The following is a 16965-nucleotide window of genomic DNA, read 5'->3' on the forward strand; positions in this document are numbered from 1 at the left end:
CGCCGGCTATATCACGGCAACAAGAAGCGATCGGTTCGATCGATCGCCGAAGGAACTACAAGTGACTCGCCAAGCAGAAGGCATGATCCTAAAAATGCTTAACCACGCTTCCACTCGGCGTGCGTGACCTCGAGTACTTTGTCTGAGGACATCGGCACGACGGAGGAGGTCAGATGCCTCCGCCACGGTAACCGAGGGGGCCTCAGAGTGCAGCGCGTACGACGCGAGCAAATCTCATCTTGTCTGATTGGCGGCGCACGTCCGCGCAATCTTCGAGACATGGCGCATAATTCTAAAGACGCTTTGGACGCGACACGTGAACGAGATTGTTTCGTTGTCAAATCATGAACTTTTATTCTGCATAAGGAAAAACATCAACAATGGTTCAATGAGGCACAGTTGTACACATTTCTTTTTTTGTCTGGAAGGAAAACAACAAGCAGAAAGAGCACGGGCAGGCTATGAAGCTGTTTGGAAAAACAAGATGAATGCGAAAAGGTGCGAGAGGAGGAAGTTAACGGGAGGGAGGGAGGGCGGGCGGGGCTTGTTGAGACAAGTTGGTCAAAAACGGTCGCCTTGCCTCGTTGGCATGCCGACGTGACGCGGGCGCTCGCTCCGCCAGCCCAGACAAGCGCACGGCGCTGCAGTTTCCGCCCACTGGCTTGTACGCTTCCTCGCCTGCCCGCCCGCCGTCCTCCTTCTACATGGGCGGCACCACCAGGCCCGACATGGCTGCGTGATCACAAGCGCAAATTGACAGCCAAAGACACATGACGGGCGATATCAAAAAGGCAAACGTTTGGCTGCTTTTGCCATCGCGTGCAAGGCCTCGCTTGGCGCTTTTACCCCAAAACGAGTCATCATCACACATGTAAGCGGAAGAGAGGACCTGACATCGTCACACGTCCACGCCCGCCCACTATGCTCGTGTGCGCGTTTACCTTGCAGTCCGGCGTTGAGTCCGCAGTTGTTGGTCGGCGGCAGGGGCGGGGTGGCTGCTGCTGCGGCGGGCCTCACCACGGGGGCAAAGGCGCTCTTGGTTTTTACGCTGGCAGAGAAGGCAAAGACGCCGTGGGCGGAGCTACAGCCGGACACGGGGGGACTGGTCGCCACCACTGAAAGGGCCACGCACGAGGCAAAGTCAGAAGAGGAGGACCGAGGCGGCCCGACCCGCGGCGCCGGTGCGGAGACAGGCGGCATCCACTTACTGCCGTAGGGCGTGTTGGCAGAGGATCCGTTGAGGAAGTTGGGCGAAGACGCCAGCCCGAGGTTGGGCATGCTGCTGTTGCCGTAGGCGCCGTAGTTGCTCTGCTGGTTGGGGGGGCTGGGGGCGTACCCTCTGGGGGACGGCTGGCCGCTGCCGGGAGCGTAGCCGCCTGACAAAAGGAGAATGAGGAAGGGCTCAGCATCCAGGCAGGGAGGGCCGCCGGCCCGGCCCAGCCCAGCCCAGCCCGCTTTGACCTTGAGCGGCGTCGTTGAGGTCGAGCGCCAGCTGGCCGCCGCCGAAGGAGCCCACTCCCATCATGGGGTGCGTGGGGGGCACATGGCTGCGCGGGACGCTGTAGAGAGCCTCGGCCACGTCCGCCGCTCGCTTCAGGATGGTCTCCTGCGCCGCCAAACACCTCGCAAATAAGGGCGCCTGTCCCGACACGCAGCGCCGGCGCGGGGGAGTCACCTGGTTGCCGGGCGGCACCGCGTACAAGGCCTCCGCCATGTCGGCCGCTCGCTTCAGGAGCACTTCCTGCCGAGCAGCGGCAAAACCAATTGAAGAGCAGCGAAGCGGGACACCTTTGAGCATGCATGCGGGCGGGCGAGCCAATCTCCTTACTAGCCACAGTGCTTCCTCGATTCGACACTTTTGAAATTTGGCCAAGCGTCAAACGGGCTCTTCACTGGCCACTGCGCCTCGCGCGGCGCATCGCAAAGGCAAACGTAAGCGCGCCACACACGCCGGGCGCCATCGCTTACCTTGGGAAGCCTCTCGGGGTCTCCGGGGTGACGAGGAATGACTTTCTGTAGCCTCTGGAAGCCGTAATCGATGGTGGGCTCGTTCAAGGCTGGCGGAGAAGAGCAAGTTTGAGGAGCCGCCGCAGCCGCCCGGGCCTGCCTGCCTGCCTGCCTCCCTCCCTCCCTCCCTACCTGTGTAGATGAAGCGTCCAGGCGCCCCTTTGCAAAAGTGCTTGGATTTGTAGGACAAGGTGACCTCCACCACTCCAGGGATGTGGCGCGGGGGGGTTTGCACACGGATGGCGTGCGGTGTGATGAGCTGGAGTGGAGAACGCTAAGTTAGTCGGGACGCGAGGTGGTGCCCCCGCCAAGGGCCGCCCGCCCACTTACCTCGCTCCACACCAGCATGCTCCCGAAGACCACCTGAAGGCCGTCAAAGAAGTTCTCTCCAATGAGGATGACGGTGGCGCCCCCCGTGGTCCATCCCTCACTGGGGCTGACGGCCTTGATGCACGGACACGCTGCTGGGGGGTGGGGCAAAAAGCGGAACTTCTTCAAAGAAGCTGACACCCATTTTGTTCGTTGCTCTTGCGTTCTGCGCCGGCCGAGGAACCCGCCCTGATACGCGACTTTCCGTCCTCCCAAAGGAGAAAAGTGCACTCGTGCGGCGGCGGGTGGTTCGTCTCCGTGCTTACCGAATTGAATTAGGACTCAACTCCTCAGGAGGGAGGCTCTAGCTCGACTCGCCTAAGCCACAACGCGCCGGCCGCTGTGATTTTGCTTTACTTGCACGGCTTGCGCGTGTGCTATCGGACGGGACGCTAACGCGAGCCGACCATAATCGGTGGTTCTCGGCTTTGGAGTACCTTCAGACGGGTCCAGTCTCCGAGCTCGACGGCCGTGTTTGGAGTTGTTGTGCACAAACATGTTGTCGGAGACGGCCAGGACGTGCCCGTCCACGTTGAGCGTTGTGCACACCGCCACCTGCAATCACAAACAGCCGGCGAGAGGCCGGGCTACGTCTGGATCTGCAAACAACGCGTTGAGCGCAAATGGCAAAAATCCAGACGAAGCGTGAAAGATGAGCCCGATAAGATGGCGGTGTGGGCGGGGCTGAGCCGTGCGCGTTACCTGAAACCTCCTCATGTCTCTGGGGTTTCCGGCGTTTTTCAGACAATTTTGGTTACACTTGAGGAAGAACTTGAGGAAGAACCTGCAGGCAAAATCAAGTGGCGACTTGAAGAGAAGAGCCGACCGAGCGAGACGCCTTGCAAAGCGGCCTACCTGTCGATGACGACCGGGTCGGAGGGCGTCTCGTTTCTGTTTCCGCAGCTTTTCTTATCGCAGCAGCGGCTGGCGCACAGACACAATGGGTGGCTCGCTCGCCCGCCCGCCCGCAAGCACTTCAACCAGAGCGGCTACCGACCTACCTGCACATGATCTCGTGCGTCAGCAGAACTCGGCACATCTCCGGATTCTTGTCCTGACCCTCGTAGACGATGGCCTGCCGCGCACCCACCCACCCAACACACACACACCCACACCCACACACACACACACACACGCGCCACTCTATCAGGCCACGTTTGCGCTCCGTTTCCGGCAAACAACGCGGGACCGGGTCGCAAAGCTGGCCCAACTGCCACGGGCGCCTCAAATTGATTCTCATGGACGTGAAATGGCGCCAGGTTTGCTCATCACCAAAAAGTCCAATATTTGCAATATTAAGTCTGGCTCACCTGTTTGCTCACGGAGTCAATGAGTCGCACGTAGAGGTCCTGCTCGGCTCGCGCGCCTGCACGGAGCACAGAGTGTTGAGCGAGCCGCGGGCAACCGGGGCGAACGGGCAAACGGGACGCACCGTTGGCGTAGAGCAGCTGCAGCTTGTAATGAATGCCGTTGTTGGTTTTTTCCCCTGTGGGTTCCTGAAAGCGGCGTCGAGAGAAGCGGCACGCTCAAGGAGACGGGCAGCGGCGCGACCGGCCGAGGTGCCTCACCTTCTCCTTCTCCACAAAGTCCACGTAGGCGGCCCGCTCCATTTCCACCGGCTGGCCCCGCCGATCGTACAGCGCCAAGACAAAGTGGAAGAAGTTGGACTTCCTCAGGTTGGACGGCGGCTGCTTCTCAAAGTGGGCTCGCGCTAAGCCCGCCCCACTGGCGTCAAAAGCAAGCACAAGCAAATTCAGAGCAAATTCACGCCGGGATGAGAGGAGATGTGCAAAGTGGGAAGGGAGCAAGCAAAGAAGCAAGCGAGGATGCACGCAAGGAAGAAAGGATGGGGTGGGCCTGCCTGCCGGCGAGCTTTTACCTCTGCATGGCATCCAGCATGCGGCTTGAATGCATCCAGGAGCGAGCTGCCGAGGGCTCCTCCTTCAGGCTCGGCGCCGAGCCGCGCGCCAGCCCGTCCTGAAGCCCAAACATCGCGCCCGAGAGGCAGCGAGAAGAATGTCCGTCGGCTTCGATTTTTTCTTTCGCAAGTGGCAAAAGTCTCCCGGCCACAAAAACCTTTGCCCGCTGGCCAGGACTGGGCTGTTGCGATTTCACGTTTCAAAGGTGCTGGTGGTGGTGGCGGCGGCAATGAGGGAAAATTTCATTGGGGAATTCAGGAGCCAGAGGAAGAAAAAAAAAATGAAGCGGAAAGCAAAGAGTCCCCCTGCCCCCCCTCCCAAAGACCAGGCGAGAAAGAGGACGAAGCGATGACGAGAAGGCAAAGAACTCTGAGCCCCGTGGCCCCGCAGGACCCGGCGCCAAAACCCCAAAAGCCCACGGCTGTGACGCGGCAGCAAAGGGGGCGGGGCCTGCCCTAATAAGGACAGCTTGAGTGATGGAGAGCGAGAGCGAGAGAGCCAGAGCCAGAGAGCCAGAGCCAGAGCGAGGCACGACCTTGATTGGTCCTGAATTTGCTCCGGATCAGTCATCAACCGCAAGAAGACGAGAAGCTGAGCGAGCGCCCGAGACGAAAAAAAAAAAAAGACACATTCCCAGACTCAATTGATTTTTGTCATTGCGAGCTTGCCATCCCTATCATCCATCTCACAATGACGCCTTGACGAGGGAGGCTTTCTTTTACACCGCACGGGAGGTCAATTTTGCACGGCGCCTGCAGCATCACACCAGTCGGCTTTCGTGTGCACAAATTCAAATCTTATCAAATACATTTACGAGAAAAACATTTTTGGCAGACGCGAATCCCATTCGACGCAACGATTGCATAAGAAATCGTAGGTGACAAAAAAAAAAGATGATTTGGGCTTTTCAAGGCAAACGGACCAAACACAGCGAGCGCATGCATACGCACGTCAAACACTCAGTCCGACTTTGCTTTGGCAAAAAAGGGACCGACGTCTGTGCGCTTACCCGCGGCCAGGCCAGGCCAACTTTTGCCTTCATGTGTCCGAGGCGGGAATACAGGGAGGCTGCGAGCGCGGCTCCGGTGGATGACTCTGAGCGCGGCTCCAGGGGACTACTCTGAGTGCGCCTCCGAGGGCCAATGCGAGGTCCGCTCTCTAGAAAACCAAAGAAAAAAGTCAAGCCCTTCTAAGTGACTCAGCCCAAAGTTGCAACGTCTTCCGAGCAGGGTTTCACACCTTTCCACCAGAATCAGGACTCGGGCCCTCCTTGGCCACGGGCTCGAATTGAAGCCTTCGCTCAGCCTCTGCTTTGCGGACTCTGTCGCCATCTAACGGACAAAAAGAGAACGACATCATCATAGAAAAACGTTCGTCTCGATGTCCGTTCCTCACATTTGAGCAGTGGGACTTTTGTTGTCGTCCAAATAAATGAGATGCTAGAAAAAGGCAACCACACTTCAGACCTTCACGATGCCGCACGTGCGCACATGGCAACAGCTCGCTGTGACTTGTGACTGGAGGACTGCAATTCCCATGAGCGAGCCTCTGTCATGAGCCAAGAGAACAACGCGCCCCCCCGCCGCACCACCACCACAGCTGGGAGTGGGAGGAGGAAATTGAAGCGGAGGGGGAGTTTGGGAAAGAATGCCAGGAATTCATTTCCTGTTCTGCAGCAGCAAAGAAACATGAAGGACTGAAGGAAGGAAGGAAGGAAGGAAGGCCCAAAGAATCTGTCTAAAAGAGCCAAAAGCGGGAGCCCGCAGCATGGCCCAGCCTCTGCTCAAGAGAACTTTTTCACGGCTGAGAGGCAAGAACCGATCCCGCAGGAAGACGGAGCCTCAAGTCAACGGTGAGTACGCCGGCCGTTCCAGGACAGATGAGCTCGGCCAAACTCGCGCTGGCTGTGTCAACTGCCTGTGTGTGTGGGGAGGGGGGGGGGGGGGGGGGGGGGGCTGTGTGTTAGCTGAATGCAACAGAGTAGCCTTCATTTACACACATTGGGAGCTCGCACAAAGCCATTCTTGTCCGGGACGAGAGCGACGCGCACGTACATGCTAGCGCTGGCGTGTTAGCGAGCGCGTATGTGAGCGTTCCCCGTCTCTGGGCCGCAGATGCCACAGGGCAGACCCACATCACGCCGCGCAACTCTGGTGCGTCCGGGGGGGAGGTGGTGGCGGGCCCCCGGTCTCCTCCCCTCGGCCGTTTAGCCGTGCCGTGGGCTCGGCGAGGAGCGGTCCCTGCGTGCGCAAAGTCGGAGTGTACGCAGGACAAGGTAAGTGGCGCCGAGGAGTGTCTGAAAAAGCATAGGGGCGTGACCTCTGTATTTGGCCTCCCAGCAGGCGGGCGGCGCAACAACTCATCCAAAGACAGCGGCCGCCGTCGCCAACGAGCTGCCCGGCAGGCGGGCCTACCTGCAGAGCTTGGAGCGCAGCAGTCGTGATTGGGTGCTGTCCTCGGCGCCGGACGAGGCCGGCGGCTCGCAAAGCGCCGCCGCCATTTGGTACAACCCCATCCCGGAGGAGGAGCGGGCCAGGATGGAGACGACGGGCGCCCCAGGGCTGCGAGGGAACGAGGCGCTTTCCGCCGCCGCCGTGGGCTGCTCAAGCTCAGAGAGCGCAGGTAAAAAGACTCGCCTTTCGTCAGGTCTTTCCATGTCGGGCACAGAATTGACAGGGCGGCGGTGGCGCCCGGCTCCTCAGATGGAGCGGTCTCTCGGCCCACCCTGCCCAGGAAAGGGGGAGTGATGGATAGGCTGATGTCTCCCGGGGCCGTGCGCAAACTCTCCCTGAAGATGAGGAAGCTTCCGGAGCTCCGGCGCAAGATCAGTTTCCGCTCCTCCCGGGTGGGACAGGGAGGCGGTGATGGGAATGCCTCCGACGTCCTGAGTCGATATCATCTGGACAGCTCGGCCCCGCCCGCAGCGCGCTCCGCCGCTAAAGGAGGTGAGGGGCTCGGGCGGCCATGGCTTGGCCGACTCCTTTTTCGCCTCGCCGCGGCTTGGCCGACTCCTTTTTCGCCTCGCCGCGGCTTGGCCGACTTCTTCTCCGCCTTGCCGGGGCTTGGCCGACTCCTCCTTTCGCCTGGCCGCGGCTTGGCCGACTCCTCCGCCTTACCGCGGCTTGGCCGACTACTCCTTTGCCTGGCCGCGACTTGGCCGACTCCTCCTTGGCCTCGCCGTGACCGACATGTTCTCTCGCCAGGCTATCTCAGCGACGGGGACTCACCTGAAGCGTCGCCGCGGCAACCGGGCCACCCGGCCTCCCTCCGCCACGTAGTAAGCGGCATGCTGAGCATTCACCTTCTGGCTCTGGACCTGGAGCGGACAAAGACAAAAGAGTGAGCAGAAAAGCACAGGCCAGGTGGCAAACTTCAATGTGAGCATTTGTGTCTCCGCCTCTTCTTTTTTCAGGTCGGACGAGAGTCTGGAAATCTTTCTGGCAATCCAGATTGACGGAACGGCTCGAGCCAGGACTTCCCTCCTTCGCCCGCGAGGTCACTCCGTTCCTTTGGACCACACCTTCCACCTGGAGCTGGAGCGAGCGCGTCGACTCGGCGTGGCGGTGCTTAGTCCCGCCGCTCGCTTTGAGCGAGCGGCTCGGCCGGGCAACGTGGTTTGCTGTCTGGGGGGCGTGGCCCTGCCGCCGCTCTTCAAAGGTGCAGTAAGGCTCCGTCGCCGGCGCATCTGCGTCGGACACCGGTGACCGACGTGCGCCCATGTCAGGAAGTGGCGCTCGGCAGCTCAGCGTCAAGCTGGAACCCCAAGGCCGTCTGGACATCAAAGTGTCGCTGCAGGAGCGACAGGACGCGCAGGTAGAAGCCGGCCGACGTGGCGCCGAGCGACAAACGCGAGCGACCGTTTGGGCTCTTTTCAGGGGGTCCCTAACCCGAGCGGACCCGCTCGTGTCTTCGGCGTGGAACTGCGTCGCCTGCTGGAGGAAGAGAGATCGGCCGGCGGCGTCCCATTGCTGGTCCAGAAGATGGTGGCGGAGATCGAACGGCGAGGACTGAAGGTAGGGCGCGGAAACACCCCGTCCCAGAGATGACTCGTGACGCCTGGCACCATCGTCGTCGTCCTTCAGGCCGTGGGTCTCTACCGACTGTGCGGCTCGGCCGCGGTCAAGAAGCAGCTGAGGGATGGCTTCGAGAGAGACAGCTCGGCCGTCTGCCTCGGAGAGGACCTCTACCCCGACGTCAACGTCCTGACGGGTGAGGATGTCAGCCGTTGTGCAAAAGAGAAAGGTCCCGGGCCAGAGCGCACTCTTCTTGGCTGGGCAGGAATCCTCAAAGACTTCCTGCGCGAGCTGCCGTCTTCGCTCATCACGGCCGCCTTGTACGAGGCGGTGAGGGAAGCCATGACCCAACGGCCCGCCCCGCCGCCGAGCCCGGACGTCCGCTGGGCCACGGTGGAGCTGCTCTCGTGTCTGCCGGCGCCAGAGAGAGTGAGACGGCCAGGCCGGGGCAGGCTGGGCTGGGCCGGGCCGGGCCGGGCCAGGCCAGGCCAGGCCGGCGACTGCCTTTGCCCGCTGAGTGTTCTCTCCTTTTGCAGGCCACTTTGACTCTGCTGCTGGACCATCTCAGCCTGGTGGCCCACTTCAGCTCTCGCAATAGGATGACGCACCGAAACCTGGCCGTCTGCTTCGGCCCGGTGCTGCTCAAACGCGCGGCGGAGGCGAAAGGGGGGCCGGGAGGAGGGGAGGAATCGAGGGATTCGGCCGGCGCCGTCGACTTCAAGCTTCACATTGAGGCCTTGCACTACCTGCTGCGGCTGTGGCCCGGTAAGAGGAGACCACCCGCCTTGCCCTGCAGCACAATTTGATGGCCGCGCCTTTCCTCCGCAGTGCCGACCCACCGAATCCCAGCAGGAGCAGCCGACGACGTCTGCCGCGCTCCTCGGCCGAAGCCGACCCGCCAGAGGCCAGACGGCGGCGCTTTGGAAATGGTGTGGCGTCGGGGCGCCGTGGCCCGCTTGGACAGTCCGCCGCCAGCCAACCGCTACGCCGGTGATTGGAGCGGGCAGCGGCTCGCGCCCGGACAGGCCGCCGAGTACGACGAGGTGGCGGGGAGCGAAAGCGACCGAGGTCACGTTTTACTTTGCCACGTCTTGAAGGTTCAGGTTGAGGTCACGTTTTAGTTTGACGGTTCTCCTTGTGACAAAAGCCCATCTCGTGCGCGTTTGGATTGTTGTGCCCGTGTTATTTGATTGCAGGCGGCGAAGATGACGACGACGAGGACGGGGGAGAAGCGTGGCGCCGAGCGCCACGCTGCTGCGCTGAGGACCTGCTGGACTTTGATGCTCCGTTTAACTGCCGACTCAGCCTGAAGGACTTTGACGGCCTAATTAACGACCTGGACCGAGAGCTGGCCAAGCGCGTCAACATTTGCACGTAGATACCGACAGATGGGCGACCAGGCTGGATGAAGAAGCCCTTTGGGAACGCTTGGCCGCTCGCCTCGTCCCCCAGCGTCACTCGCGTCTCAGTATTGAAGTCGACTCAACACTATTCAGGGTACGAACAAGCTGACAGAGGCTGTTCACCGTCGATGGTACCGAGCGTGGGACGACGGCTGACGTACTAGGCAGTATTATTTCATTTTGTACTATGCACTTGGTTTTGTAAGCAAGGGGCCCAAAATAAAACTCGTGCGAGCCAGAGGTGGGGGCCCATGCACAAAATTTGACCAGTTCGTCAAAGGTAGACTGAAAAAGAGTCAAAGATTGCGATGCTCGCGATACGATATGTTGCCCAACTATTGAACAGGTGCCTGCCTGGTTGGCTGGCTGGAGCCGGCGGAACGCCTAAAAGTTTCACTTTCAACTTTGAAACGGGTTACCTTAAGCAGAATCCGGGTCGTCATTGTGACCAAGGGCAAAGTCCAATCCTAGGACCTCGCACTCGGCTCTTTTTCTTCATGATTTCACATCGTCTTCAAAATCGGCGGCGTCCGCTTTCGCCCTCTCGCTTTTCTTCCTGGCTCAATTGCGGATGTCAGCTCTGGGTTGCCACCTAGTGTTCAGGAAGCACATGTGGCAATGAAGCACACGACGCTGACTTTGCAAGCCTGCGTTTTCGCCCCCGCTCGCCCATCTCGGCGAATTTGATTTTGGCTTAAGACAAGACGAAGCTTTTGTCAAATTTCAACAGCTTCAGTAAATAACTCCAAAACCCTGAGGAAGATCAACCCCCGCAAAGCAGCAGGATCAGACAACATCCCAGGGCGGGCCCTCCTCAGAGCATGCGCCAACGAGCTGGCAGATGTTCTCACCTCCATCTTCAACCTTTCCCTCAGCCAGAGCATCGTCCCCACTACAGGCCAATAGCACTCACCCCAATCATCATGAAGTGCTTTGAGAGAACAGTGCTGGCCCACATCCAGAGCAGCATACCGGACTCCCTGGACCTTAGTAGTTGTATATATATATTGTGCCCTTATTTATATATTGAAAATTCGGTATGATCCAATTTTTCTTTTTGAATCCTTCTTCCCTTGTCTGGCATTCTAACGGACAGCGAAAGAATTTCATTGTACAAAGAAAAGTGCTTTCCTATTGTACACGTGACAATAAACGCTTTGAATCTCCATACTGGCGGCACAGGAAAACTAAAAAGCATCCGGCCGAGCATCAGCAACCGCATGCGCAATGCAACACCAACAACGACAACAGCTCTTCATCTATTTATTTTTCATTCCTTACAACTGTGAGTCACGCTGCATGACGCCGGGCCGGGTCAGCTGGGTGACGTGAAAAAGCGGCGTCCTGGCACGGCGCAGCCGCTGCTAAGGGAAGCGTCCCATTTGAGAAATCAAAGCACGGCTCCGAATCGCGCTGGGCGAGTCGCTTACTTTGCCAAGTTGCCGGCGCGACCTCGAGCGGGCATCTCGCCGGGCACGTCGCGGCGCTTGTTCAGCTCGGGAGACGTCAGCGGCTCAAAGAAACGAGCCGAAATCCCGACAACGCCGGACGAGGTCGGGCGAGCGGCGAGCGTACCCTCTCCTTCGCCTCGGCTGGAGCGTTTATGGCAAGCGGCCGCCTGGTCGCTGAGGACACGCCTCCAGTAGTCCTCGGGGAAGGACAAGAAGTGAGCGATGACCTGAGGAAGATGGCGACATAGCGTGTCAGGCAGGCGCCAGTTCACGCGGGTCTGCCTGCCTGCCGCTCGCTGACCTTGGGCTGAATATTTGTGTCCCGCACGATCGTCGACGGCGACGGGTCAGACAGCGCGTGTCCCATCAGGGTGGGTCCGAAAACCCGGGCTAAATTATTCCGGTCCATCTGGCACTGAGGACTCCGCATCACCCTGCGACACAAGGACAAGACCGGGCTGGGAAGTTGTGGCAGGAAGGGCGTGACTAAAAAAAAAAAATCTAATCAAACAAAAGCACAAAAACAACTCAAGCGGACTTACTTGTGCAAATGGAGCATGAGGAAGGCCAGCGTGTCCCGGTTGGGTTTGGGCAGCTCGGCGATGGCCCGAAACATGGCGCCTGAGCTCTTCTGGTGGTCGCTCATCTCTGGGCAAAAGCTCGGCAGTTAGGAAGCAAACGGGCCGAGCGATTGTACTGGACGGGACGGGCCCACCTGAAGCTGCCGTGAAGTTGCGGTGGAGCTTGAAGGTGAGCAGCGGCTCCTTCAGCTTGCGCAGGAAGTCTTTGAGGACACCGCAAAGCACGTGGACGTCCGACACCTCGCTCAGTCGCGGCGGCGGCGCTGCTGTAGCCGCCGTCAAGCGCTGGCGCAAGTCCTTGACCTGCCGCTCGCCGCCGGGAACTCTGTAGAGGCCGCGCTGGAGGCAGAAAGCGCAGTCGGGAGTCTGTACCTGGCCGACTCCGGCGCGGCTCACCTCCTGCAAGCCCCTCCTTTCGATCTCCTTCACGCACTCTACGAGCAGCGGCGGAATCCTAGGAGGCTTGCTGGGAGCTAACGCCTCCAGCGGGTCCTGAGGAGCAGAGACATGAACGCGGGCGTCGGCCGACTGGCCGACCAGCCTCGGAGGTCATCCTGACCGTGGCCTCCAACGCCGCCGCCGCCGGGCGGGGGGCGGCGCACATCTGGATGCACTTGGCTTTGCACTCTGGATGAGAAAGCAGGCGACAGCTTCTGCACTTGAGCGCCATCCTGCCAAAGCGGATCCTCTTGCCGCAAGGCAAGCACATCTCGGGCCGGATCACCTGGCAGACGGGGGAGGAGCGCGTGAAGCTTTGGCTTCAACTTGGGTGCGCCCAGGGCGGCCGTCTGGCACCGTTTTGGAGAGAAAGTCATGCTTGGGACACGCTTCCGTCTGCACTCCAGCCTGGCTGGGTTCAGGTGCTTCTTCTGCAGAAGCAAAACGAGGCGGCCGAGGCCTCCGGCCCATCAAGTGCTTTGATTTGGATCTTGGAGCTTAACTGAAGATTCGGGAGAGCAGAGAGGACGAGCGAGGAAGGCGCGCTGCCGTTTACCTCCCTGGGCGGGGTCGGCGAGTCCCAGCGTGGGCTCTTCGGGCCGCTCAGGCGTGGGCTCTTCGGGCCGCTCCGGCGTGGGCTCTTCGGGCCGCTCCGGCGTGGGCTCTTCGGGCCGCTCCGGCGTGGGTGTGAGCGGTGGCGGCGTGTCAACGGGGGCCCTCACTATAGCCCGCACGGCCGTCTCCACCTCCTGAGGCGCAAAGTCAAACGGGTCGGGCTCTCTCAGCATTTCCTCGGCTTCTGCGTCACGGCACTCCCCGTGGCTTCCCGCGCTTTGACTTTCTCACCTTCTCCACGCTTTTGCGCTCCAGCAGCTCAGCAGAAACGGCGCCGCCTGGCCCATGCTTTCCTGGCCCATGCTTTCCTGGCGCCGTCAGCGGCATGGACGAACGCTACGAGAGACGGAGCAAAGTCAAGGGGATGGGCCGAGGGAGCCGTTTCTGTCGAGCGGCGCCAAAGGCTTTTCTTGGAGAAAGGTTTTCTTTGGGGAGCGGGCGCTTTGCGGACATCGGCCGGGCTTACCCGCCGCTCTCGGGCCCGTGACCTCAGGGGTTTCAGCACGGAGGCGTCGAGGTCCTGAAAGCGCCAAAGCTCAAAGTGAGCGGGCTCGGCTTCCGCCGCGCCGCCCGCCGACCGGCTCACCACGTCATCGTCCGTGCGGTCGTAGCTGATGTCCGAGTGCGAGAAGAAGGACGACTCGTCGATGGCCGACAAGCTGAAACGGGCGAGAGTGGCTTTACTGGCGCCGGCGCAGGCCGCGCTCCGGAACTTTACCCTTACCGTTTGCTGCCGCGCTGCCGAGTCTTGTTGGCGCCTTTATACTCAAAGGCGGCCAGAAGGGACTTCTGCTCCTCGTTAAGACAGGCGCTGGATTTGCTGTCGTTCACCAGGATGTCGCACATGAGCTGCATTTGCCTCTGCTGTCAGCACAAAGGACGGCAAAGGCCGTGAGAAAAAACCGGCCGCCGCAAAACAGCCGCTCATTGTGATCCCCCCCCCCCAAAAAAAAGCCTCACCAGGTACTGATAATCGCCCTCCATCTTGTAACGTTTCCTCATCTCCACGTCCAGCTGGTTGCGGGCGTGCTTGAGTTTGACCTCCAGCGCAGCTTTGGCCACGTCCGACTTGACCAGCAGCTCCTTGTACTTCTTGAGCTCCGTCTCGGCGCGCTGCCATTGCTTCCTGGCGCTCTCGAAGCTTTTCACCACCTCGATCAACTCTGCCAAGGCCATGGGCTCGGTTTGGCCGGGATCCGCGCGGCAATGATTGGGTCGGCCTGGCCTGGCGGCCCCCCACTCACCTAGCTCGGTGTTCATGGCTTTCTCCTCCATCGTCATTCGCTGGATGCAGAGCGCGAACAGCTCCTCCACGATCCCTCGAGATTCGGCCATCCCTCTGCAACGCGACACGCTTTGTCAGGGCCGCGTTGGAGCGCAAAATTCCACCAAAATGTGCGCAACAAGTATTGAGCCTGCGCGGCCAGGGTCGGCCCTTGGTACTCCGCCTGTCGAATCGCAAACAGTGGACACGTGTTGCACGGAGCCAAAAAGCGCTCTTCTCCAAGTTCCTTCAAGACGACAGTACGATCATTTGAATGTTCGCTTCGATTGAAAAGGGCAGTGTCTTGTTCGAATGCGGGAAACGCTTCGACAAACAACAGAGGGAGTGCGCCTGCCTCCGGTCAACGTTTGCGAGTACCTGCTTGCGCCATCGGAGCCGAACGCTGGACGACGACGAGGGAAATTCTGACACGACAAACAATCGCATTCTCTCAAACAACTCACGTTTGGCGGGTCAGGAAGTGAAGCGGATTTTCGGTTGGGAATACGTCATCACGTCCCGTTGGCGGTGACGTTATTTATGCACTGGCGTCATTTATGCAGGTGACGTTTGACAGCGATTTTTTTTCTACCCTTTAAAAGGCTAAGATAATTTAGATTAATGCATTTGATACAACAGCGTGATTCTTGATTGACTGTGGCATGTTTCTTTCTTGCGTCCGAACCGCGGCCGGCGGAACCGCCCCCCACCGCACCGTCACTTCCAGTAGCGGCCTAGCTAGTTCCTTGTAACTTGGAGCAGAAGGATCTAAACATGTCGTCTCCGTCGCGGGTGCTCGATGCTTCCAGCCGGGTTCTGGTGGTGGGGGCAGGCCTGACGGGCAGCCTGTGCGCCTACCTGCTCAGGAAGGAGCTCAAGCACAAAAAAATCCACATCGTCGTCTGGGACAAAGCCCGCGGAGTCGGTCAGGACATGCACGCGCGCCGACCCACACGCTTGTCATTGCACGTATACCCCCCACGGTACCGTCCGCGCGCGCGCACGCGCGCGACCTATGCACGGCTGATCTCTCGGTGAGCGGCAAAGGTTCGCAGCAACCTCGTAGCGAATGTTGTTTAACGTCAAAGTTTATTCACTGTTGCAAAGGCGTTCAGGCCCAAAGAGGTTCCATGAGTGCAAACAGTTTTTCTTGAAGACGTTCAATCCAAGGAAAAGTGACGTTTGAAGCCAGTAAGATTGTTGGCAGACGTCGTTGCCATGCACCTTGCTCAAACCCTGGCGGGAAAATGGCATCTGTGTCACGCACGACCGCACGCCCTTTTGCCGACCTTGGCCGTTCAGTGAGTCCGAGTCAACAACGACGCTAGGCTGCATGCGTCTGCAACCACACAATGCGAACGATGAAACCAAGTGGGCAAATTGTTACTCCAAGAATGGTGAACAACTGGTGTCGTCGACGTTCCCAAGACAAACGTAAGCACGTGTGTGTGTGTGTGTGTGTGTGCCGACAGGTGGAAGGATGTCGACGTTCCGCCCTCCCGACCCGTCATCCCATTCGGCCGACCTCGGAGCCCAGTATATCTCGGCCACGCGCGACTATGCGCGCGCTCACCACAGGTAAACAGCCCACGACAATCAAAACTCGTGTCGCCAAAGCCATCACACTTGGAATGGAAGCTCTTGGAAAGTCCAACACGCTTGTCAGCTTCTACTCGGAGCTGCTGGCGGCGGGCATCCTGCGCCCGCTCGACTGCGCCGTGGAGGGCCTGCGGCACAAAGACGGCAGCGTGGACTACGTGGCTCCGCTGGGCATGAGCAGCGTGGTTAAGCACTTCCTGCGTCATTCGGGTGGGTGAATGGCGTCGCTGCTCTTTTGCGTTGACCTCCTGACTAGTCTGTCCTTCCGTCTGTCCGTCCGTCCTTCCTTCCCGCGCGTCCGTGCTGTCTAGGTGCCGACTTGTGCCTGGAGCATCAGGTGAGCGGTCTGTACCGCCACGGCGCCTCCTGGGAGGTCCGCAGGAAGCAAGGCGGCAGCCACAACTTTGACTCTGTGCTCTTGACCATCCCCGTTCCGCAAATTCTGCAGCTCGAAGGCGACCTGGTAGACGGTGAGCCCACTTGAATTGATTGGGTGGGCCGGCTTCTCTCGAAACACAATGGGGAAATCGAAATTAATCCAAAATCGTCGGGCCTTGATTGCGCCTGTGCCGTCAGTTTTATCTGTCCAGCAGAGAGAGCTGTTGCGCGGCGTGACGTATTCCTCTCGTTTTGCCTTGGCGCTCTTCTACCCTCCCGGGGCCGACGTGGGCGTGCCCTGGGCTGTCCGCTACTACAACAACGGCGACGATGACGAAGCCAAAGTCATCTGCTACGCTTCGGTGGACTCCCGCAAACGCGGTGCAGGTGAGGCGCTCGCATCTCGCCCGGCAGGCGGGTGGCCGATAACCCGCGGCTTGTGTCCAGAGGGGGACGCGGGCCCCGGGCCGTCCTTGGTTGTCCACACCGGCGTGCCCTTTGGCCTGCAGCACCTGGAGCGGGATGCCGAGGAAGTGCGGCCTATCATCTTGCGCGAGCTCGAGCGCCTGGTCCCCGCGCTGCCTCAGCCAATGGGCGTCAAGTGCCACAAGTGGAGGTACTCGCAGGTGAGCCAAAAGCCTGGCCTGGTGAGCGAGCGCCGAGCCTGCAGCAGTAAGCGCCCGCTCGTGTGTCGCTCAGGTGGCCAGCGCCGTGGCGGGTTGCCCGGGTCACATGACGTTGTCGGAGCGCCCCCTGCTGGTTTGCGCCGGAGACGCCTTCACTCACTCCAACTTTGACGGCTGCCTGGTGTCGGCACTGAGCACGCTCCGAGCCTTCCGAGACGTCTTGTGACCGCGAGCTGGGTAACCGCAACGTGTGTCTGTGTACTGGACCGTGTCAATAAAACAAAGGCGTTTGACTCGCTGTC

General features: G+C 60.0%; 4 protein-coding genes across 23 annotated transcripts; 2 read left to right on the forward strand and 2 right to left on the reverse strand.

The window, feature by feature from the left end:
* Positions 1 to 336: 336 nt before the first annotated feature.
* On the reverse strand, positions 337 to 10291 carry LOC147039016 (transcription factor COE3-like). Of its 9 annotated transcripts, XM_085904742.1 has the most exons (20): positions 10131 to 10291; positions 7523 to 7611; positions 5535 to 5626; positions 5305 to 5453; positions 4256 to 4353; positions 3945 to 4101; positions 3809 to 3872; positions 3687 to 3742; positions 3378 to 3451; positions 3232 to 3300; positions 3079 to 3160; positions 2814 to 2931; positions 2338 to 2471; positions 2140 to 2266; positions 1969 to 2057; positions 1676 to 1855; positions 1462 to 1606; positions 1209 to 1376; positions 942 to 1115; positions 337 to 700 (listed from the first exon to the last, which is right to left on the reverse strand). In XM_085904742.1, the coding sequence occupies exons 4-20, from the start codon at positions 5335 to 5337 to the stop codon at positions 375 to 377; spliced, it is 2094 nt and encodes a 697-aa protein (XP_085760868.1). In that variant the 5' UTR covers positions 5338 to 5453; positions 5535 to 5626; positions 7523 to 7611; positions 10131 to 10291; the 3' UTR covers positions 337 to 374. The 9 variants fall into 9 exon arrangements, with proteins under 9 accessions (XP_085760868.1, XP_085760873.1, XP_085760872.1 ...); XM_085904747.1 differs by lacking the exon at positions 4256 to 4353; XM_085904746.1 differs by having other exon boundaries at positions 1676 to 1741; positions 2338 to 2468; positions 4256 to 5453.
* syde1 (synapse defective Rho GTPase homolog 1) lies at positions 5903 to 9977 on the forward strand. 4 transcript variants are annotated; one of them, XM_085904740.1, is made up of 13 exons: positions 5912 to 6147; positions 6410 to 6570; positions 6635 to 6917; positions 6998 to 7240; positions 7499 to 7634; positions 7708 to 7952; positions 8020 to 8108; positions 8171 to 8308; positions 8378 to 8504; positions 8574 to 8737; positions 8845 to 9073; positions 9137 to 9376; positions 9505 to 9977. In XM_085904740.1, the coding sequence occupies exons 1-13, from the start codon at positions 6063 to 6065 to the stop codon at positions 9684 to 9686; spliced, it is 2322 nt and encodes a 773-aa protein (XP_085760866.1). In that variant the 5' UTR covers positions 5912 to 6062; the 3' UTR covers positions 9687 to 9977. The 4 variants fall into 4 exon arrangements, with proteins under 4 accessions (XP_085760865.1, XP_085760863.1, XP_085760862.1 ...); XM_085904739.1 differs by having other exon boundaries at positions 5903 to 6147; positions 8378 to 8737; positions 9137 to 9411; XM_085904737.1 differs by having other exon boundaries at positions 5906 to 6147; positions 6638 to 6917; positions 8378 to 8737.
* Positions 10292 to 10961: 670 nt separating the features above from the next.
* Positions 10962 to 15117, reverse strand: LOC147039018 (rac GTPase-activating protein 1). Of its 6 annotated transcripts, XM_085903376.1 has the most exons (16): positions 14919 to 15116; positions 14041 to 14135; positions 13757 to 13959; positions 13521 to 13660; positions 13383 to 13455; positions 13263 to 13316; positions 13028 to 13132; positions 12738 to 12930; positions 12539 to 12612; positions 12303 to 12467; positions 12140 to 12235; positions 11878 to 12082; positions 11705 to 11810; positions 11464 to 11596; positions 11142 to 11389; positions 10962 to 11075 (listed from the first exon to the last, which is right to left on the reverse strand). In XM_085903376.1, exons 1-16 carry the CDS (start codon positions 14954 to 14956, stop codon positions 11027 to 11029), a joined length of 1977 nt encoding a protein of 658 aa, XP_085759502.1. In that variant the 5' UTR covers positions 14957 to 15116; the 3' UTR covers positions 10962 to 11026. The 6 variants fall into 6 exon arrangements, with proteins under 6 accessions (XP_085759502.1, XP_085759499.1, XP_085759498.1 ...); XM_085903373.1 differs by having other exon boundaries at positions 10962 to 11072; positions 13263 to 13455; positions 14919 to 15117; XM_085903372.1 differs by having other exon boundaries at positions 13263 to 13455; positions 14919 to 15114.
* rnls (renalase, FAD-dependent amine oxidase) lies at positions 14363 to 16961 on the forward strand. 4 transcript variants are annotated; one of them, XM_085903386.1, is made up of 7 exons: positions 14363 to 14623; positions 15533 to 15638; positions 15727 to 15869; positions 15971 to 16129; positions 16236 to 16424; positions 16485 to 16663; positions 16737 to 16961. In XM_085903386.1, the coding sequence occupies exons 2-7, from the start codon at positions 15541 to 15543 to the stop codon at positions 16887 to 16889; spliced, it is 921 nt and encodes a 306-aa protein (XP_085759512.1). In that variant the 5' UTR covers positions 14363 to 14623; positions 15533 to 15540; the 3' UTR covers positions 16890 to 16961. The 4 variants fall into 4 exon arrangements, with proteins under 4 accessions (XP_085759512.1, XP_085759509.1, XP_085759510.1 ...); XM_085903383.1 differs by lacking the exon at positions 14363 to 14623 and adding an exon at positions 14671 to 14985; XM_085903384.1 differs by lacking the exon at positions 14363 to 14623 and adding an exon at positions 15097 to 15431.
* Positions 16962 to 16965: the final 4 nt, after the last annotated feature.

This window comes from Syngnathus leptorhynchus, chromosome 22 (genome assembly GCF_054491065.1).
Source record: "Syngnathus leptorhynchus isolate UIUO chromosome 22, UIUO_Slep, whole genome shotgun sequence".
In the NCBI taxonomy this organism is placed as follows: Eukaryota; Metazoa; Chordata; class Actinopteri; order Syngnathiformes; family Syngnathidae; genus Syngnathus; species Syngnathus leptorhynchus.